Source organism: Monopterus albus, unplaced genomic scaffold, assembly GCF_001952655.1.
Source record: "Monopterus albus unplaced genomic scaffold, M_albus_1.0 scaffold4.1, whole genome shotgun sequence".
In the NCBI taxonomy this organism is placed as follows: Eukaryota; Metazoa; Chordata; class Actinopteri; order Synbranchiformes; family Synbranchidae; genus Monopterus; species Monopterus albus.
In genome coordinates, this window is record NW_018127884.1 from 7,160,589 (window position 1) to 7,166,792 (window position 6,204).

The 6,204-nt window shown below is 38.0% G+C and overlaps 1 protein-coding gene across 2 annotated transcripts in view; it reads left to right on the top strand.

Moving 5' to 3' along the window:
• nedd4a (NEDD4 E3 ubiquitin protein ligase a) overlaps positions 1 to 4,046 on the top strand; it is a 28,410-nt gene extending 24,364 nt beyond the window's left edge. For both annotated transcript variants that reach the window (XM_020607117.1, XM_020607111.1), the window contains 4 exons: positions 45 to 152; positions 264 to 360; positions 605 to 677; positions 1,350 to 4,046. In XM_020607117.1, the coding sequence (XP_020462773.1) occupies positions 45 to 152; positions 264 to 360; positions 605 to 677; positions 1,350 to 1,452 (381 nt within the window). In that variant the 3' untranslated portion in view covers positions 1,453 to 4,046. The remainder of the gene's footprint in view (positions 1 to 44; positions 153 to 263; positions 361 to 604; positions 678 to 1,349) is intronic.
• Positions 4,047 to 6,204: the final 2,158 nt, after the last annotated feature.

Sequence of the window (6,204 nt, forward strand, 5' to 3'; positions counted from 1 at the left end):
AAGATGAATAATGATCCGCCTACCTGTTGTCTTTTCCTCCACAGCTGCTCATGTGTGGTCTTGGAGATGTGGATGTAAATGACTGGAGAGAGAACACCAAGTACAAGAATGGCTACTGCCCCAACCACGTAGTTATTCAGTGGTTCTGGAAAGTAAGACAACTTTCCATGCCTGAAGTCAATACACTGTGGCATAGACTCCCATTTTTTATCCTTCTGGAAGAGAGTTGTTTATCTGTATGTTTTTTGTTTGTGTTGTTATAGACAGTGCTGTTGATGGATGCAGAAAAGCGAATCCGGCTCTTACAGTTTGTGACGGGAACATCCAGGGTCCCAATGAATGGCTTTGCTGAACTCTATGGTGAGATAACCTGCAGTTAACACTGCCAACTGTGGTGGTGTTAGAAAGGGTTTACTGTCCTGTATCCATTCATCACTAATAACTGTTTTTGTGTTGTGCCTTGATAATGGACTGTCTTTGTGTCCTTGTCCACTGTGCATCACTTATTTTTCCTCTGTAATGTATACAGCACATTGTCTCCACTTGTCTTTCTTGTAAATTAAAGTCATGTTGCTTGTCTGGTGTTTGATGGTTTGTTTTCCAGGGTCTAATGGACCACAGCTGTTCACCATTGAGCAATGGGGAACACGTGATAAACTCCCTCGAGCCCACACGTGGTGAGCACTTGGATTATTTTTTTCCCCTAGTACTGTTATGTTTAGCAGTGTACGATGGGCTGTTCTTTAATTTATTGAAAGTGTGTGCAAACATTTAAAAGGATAAAGCCGCTGCTAATTTGTTGTTCGATTGTTGGTTATCAGTGAGGTTTGTAATGAGAGCAGAGGATTCAGATGAACTTTTTCATTTTTTATTTATTTTGTGTGCACAACATCAATATCTTGATGATAATTTGTGCAGGCATAATTAGAAAAGGTATATTACTGTACTCCATGGCCTTCACAAGTTGAAACAATATGACAACATTACTGCAGAGTTGAATATTAGCACTGATTGACACACTAAACAAAAGTCCACCTGGCTTACTTGAGATTTTGTGACTTTACCTTGTTTTGTGCAGCTGATAAAAAAGGACTAGTATAAAACAGCATGCATTGAGAACAGTGGGTGGAAGCCCTCTAGTGGCTGGATGCAGTTAAAGCTCTCACTCAGTAATTTGAGAAGTGAATAGCTAGAAAGATGGATCTTCTTTTACCCAACAATCTCTAGTTTTAAGAATTGTTAAAAAATCTAAAACAGCATTTGATGTTTTCTTGCTAATGTTTATTTTATGACTCCTACTTAGATTTTACTTTAAAGCTTGAATTTGTCTCCACTTTCACTTATTAAAGCTTCAACCGGCTGGACCTTCCTCCTTATGAGTCCTTTGAGGAGCTGAGGGAGAAACTTCACATTGCCATTGAGAATGCACAAGGCTTTGACGGGGTGGATTAATGCAGGTGCGGTGAATGAGCTGAGTTGCTATTTGCTGCCGTCAGACGCTGATGAGAGAAACGAGCCATGCATCAGTCTCTCAGGTCTTAACCTGCCAGCTGTGTGACACAGTCTCTGTTGGTGCACACGTGGAGAAAGGATAATAAATCTGGAGTGACAGAGGTATCTAATCACTCCATGTGTTCTAATGTTTACAAATCAGGATTTCTTTTTTCTTTTTCTTATTTTTTGATTCTTCATTGTATGTTGCTCTAAAGTGTATTCACTTCTATTTGTTTGCTTTAAATATTTTAACATGATTCTGTGAAACAGCAATATTACAGATTTATTAATGTGAATGCAAAGCTTTATACAACAAAAAACACCTAACTTTGAAAACCACTTCATTGGGGCTGAATTGCCTTCTCCCATCAGACCCAGTTCTGTTGCTCCTGTTCACTTCGCTACATGTTAGGGGTGTTAAGCTGGACCATGAGTTTGAATCGTCAAGCACATTATGGTGAAGTCACCAAGTTAAAGTATAATATAAGGAAAGTCTTGGTGCTCGCTGTATGAGTGGAAAAACTAGGGCTGTGTTCACATTACAGACTTGAAAACTCAATTCCAATATTTTTGTCAGGTCCGATATTTTTTCTTGATGGTTCACATTCATATATGTATGTTACTGATCGAAAGTTTGGGGTCGCCTCTGTTTTTTTTTAGCTTTATTGATGCTTTTAAGCAGTTTGAGTTCAGAGTGTAACCTTAAAGGGTACAAACTAAAAAGTGCTAGAGGAAAAAGACCAAAAACTAAAAATGTATAGGTAGGTATAAGGTAAATGTCCAACAAACATGCAACATCCCAGTCTGCTCTGACCATTCTGACAGTGGCCAATTAGATCTGGGACCACATGGAAATGGTCCAGGTCTCATTTGAAACAAGCTGATTTAGTTTGTGTCAGTAAAAAAGCCTAATTTGAGTCACTTCAGCTGTAATATGAACGTAGCTTTGGCCCATGTTTTGTGTCCAGCGCTGTTCAGTGAAGAGTTTAAAATCCCTTTTAAACATGACATTGATTGAACTGGAAGAAAATGTCAAGAGGTTGCAATGAGTTTATTCCAGATTTATATGAAGTTTTAAGCAGCAAAACATGAATTTAAATTAGTAATTCAACTTAAATAAAACAATCAATTTTGTCCCTTTTTATTTAAACATTGGTAATTATAAACAAAATATATTTACGTTTCATTCCAATATCCGAAACGCTGATGCATCAAAATTCACAAATGCATAATGTGCATGTCAAAAGCATTTATAGCAAAAAAATGTGCAGTACACAAACAAGTTTGATTGATTACACCAGTGTTCCAGTAGTGTTGTACCAGTATCAGGACCAGTAAAAGGCTAATCTAATTATACTGTAGTTTGTATCTGTATGGTTTACAGATTCAAGGAAGTGACTACATGCAGTGTTAGATTGTGCTGAAATACTATGCATAATTATACACTACATATTGACATTTTCTCAAACATTACATAAATATATTGTACATCAGGTTTACCAGGGCCTTCTACAGTCCGCTAAACTGCTGTAGTTGTTGTAGTCACTCAAAGTAGTAAAATTGGCCAAAAATGGGTTGCTATTGCAGCTCTACATCATGCAACCTTTTTGTTTTTCAGTTATGATCAGTAGCTACTCGCACTGACTCTTTAAATAAATGTCTATTCACATTATATTGTATCTCCAGTAGCTTATTGAACCCTTCAAACTGACCTGGCACAGTTTGAAAACAGTAAGTAGGTTTAATTCTTGCCTTTATCAGTGTGTGACACCATTTTGTTTTCTCCTACTCTTCATGGGTGTGTAATTGCAGCACAGTGCTCTATTTTTAAGAGTGCAACTTTACAAATTGTTGTTGGTTCTCAAAATGTGTACAGATTGTTCTAATCACTTTAATCAATAACCGTACTTACGCAGTAGTTGTAACCTTTTCTGAATGGTAAAATGTGTTTACACTAACTGCCATGTTTACAGGATGTTGAAAAAGGAATATATCACAGGCTTGTTATTGTCTCTGACAACACAATTTTATACTTTTGCTTTTATAAAGTGAAGCACTTTGTTAATATCAATAGTCTTACTTCTGAACTGTCTGAATCTTGCCGAACTGTCACCTGTGGACTGCTAAAAATCTCTTTTTAAAACATGATCCTATGCTTCAAGTGCACATGTGTTTAAATGTTTACATGTGAACATTGCTGAAAATAAGCACATTCTCTTCTTTCTCATATATTTAAAATTAAATTGAGGCCTTTGTAATATACTATAGAATTTGATTATTGATGTTTTAATCTCTAAATGGAAGTACTGTTATACATGTTTTGCTGTTGTGAACAGAGCTTCATTTCTGTAACATCAGATTTTATTATTAGCGTTTACTTGACACCTATAAGTGCATTACAGCAACATATAAGTGCATTACAGCAACATACATGCAACCTATATATAACAGTCTCAACGGGTAATGATCTGTAGCTGTTAAACACCAATTTGATGACCTGTAGCACACCAAATGTAATATAAATGTATATCAAAAATAAAGAAATATTAATACAGCGATCCATTGTCTTCATGTCTACCTTAACTTTTATACTTGGCAAGAAACAAAATAGGTTTGTTTCAGATCATATTGGCAGAGAAACATTGACTCTTCTAATTGAAAGCTGCTTTTTGTGTCCAGCTGTTTTTCATGGGTTTAGTTGGGTTTATTTCAAACTACATTTCACTGCATAGCAGAGCTGGGAGGACAGTTTCTATCTCAAGCTAATTTAATTTTAGTCAAATATTAATTTCCTGTGTTCTTGCTGACAAACAGTATGTGGAACTCATTCATACGTACAGCTGCGTGTGAAGAGGTCTCAGCTTCTCTGAGGGGGGAACCTTTTCAGCTGAACAGCCACAGTCCTAATTTCTCTACCATCCCCGTTATGGCACTAAAGGTCACGCAGGATTCAGACCATTCTTTTGGACACTTCTGGGGTCAGTGGGGATGAGCATGTGTGGTACAAGGAAGACACAGCCCCCAGTCAATGGCAGCAGGTCTTGGGAAAGCTGGTTCCCCTTTACCCACCAACATTCATAACCTGATAATGGCTTGACTCTATTGATCTGGCCTCAGAGCTTGACCCCAGTTCACATGCAGGTTGGCCATTGCTCCAACCACAAACTGTGCCACACTGGCAGGTGCTGAATCTGAATTCTTGATTAATGAAACACCCTGGGGAGAGCCTGGCTGACCGTGAATGAGGGCAGGCTTTCACTTTCTTCATATTATGTAAGAGAGGAGCCCACAACCTAAAACTGAGGCTACGGTCAGTGAATAGCTTATGAAATACAGTACTTTAAAGGGAGCCCTAAAAAGCAAAGTGATTATCAGCTGTGTGCATGTGAGAGGGTCACTTTAAAAGCATGTGTTACTTTTTTTTAAAAGTTAGATTTTTATAAATATTCGGATAATGTACAAATTTAAAATTTTTTAACCAAGGTATTAATTCACATTAAAATCTTTTTGTACATGTCTTTATGTGGATAACACTGTAATATCCTACATTTAACTTGGATGAATACTTGTTTTAATTAAAGTAACTTATCTGACTCAAGGTATGCCTCATTTAGATTATATTCAAGCTAATTACGCACGTTTCCCAAAAGAAATTCAGGAAAAATCGGCACTCCATTGTGTGTGTGTGTGTGTGTGTAAACATAGCATCCTCTGTATTTTATGTTTTAATAAACCATAAACATGTGTTAACAGGGTTTTATAATTGTCTTACATTCAGTTAACATCAGTAATATTTCTGTTGCATTTTAAGCATAAGTCTTGAAGCTTAAGTATTGAATCTCTTTCTGTGACTAAATCAGCACTTTGTGGTTTTTCTGACTGGGCATCACAGCTGGGATGAAGAAAGGTTCACAGAGGGAGCAGGGGGGAGGACCGTGGGAGGGAGGAGGTTTGATCTCTCTCTTCACAATAAGTGATGGACATTGGATCAATATCGACATTGACACAGCAGCTGTTCTGCTCCTATCAGTGCTTCTTTGTAATTGCCCGGCCCAAACTCATTTCCATCTTTTTTGTCTCTGTAGAGAGAATTTGGATCTTCTCTCATCTGTCACTGTTTAGTTCACGGTAATGCAGACATAGATGAGCTTTCACAAAGTCTGGAGTGGTCTTTGCCTTGTCTCAGGTGTGTGCTTCAGGTCACTGTGGTGCTGAAAGGTGAACCGTCGCCCCAGTCTCAGGTCTCTGCGCTCTGGGGCAGGTTTTCGTAAAACACCTCTCTGTATTTAGCTGCATTCATCCTTCCCTCAGTTCTGACCAGTCCCGTCTCTGCTGCTCAGACATTGTTTTTATCACAGAGGTCTACACAGAGTTCCTTTGTATCTATTTGTTGTTGTATTTGTAGTCTTTGTGGTCATTTTGTGTTTATTTGTAATCACTCTGCTCTATTTGTTGTCATTTTCTGAGTCTTTAAAGTAGGTTTGTGTCTCTCTTTATAGTAGTTTTGAGTCTTTTTCAAGTAATTTAATTGACTTTCCAACAAGAAATATTAACAATCACATTAAACAGAAACTGCCTGAGCCAGTGCCCAACAGTCCTGTTCAGTAATCCGCACACGGCAGTGACACTATCTTGCCCCGGACAGGAGTATCAGATTAATGGGCCCCACCCCTCCTACAAAGGAGCACTGAGAGGGACCCAAGATGCCTG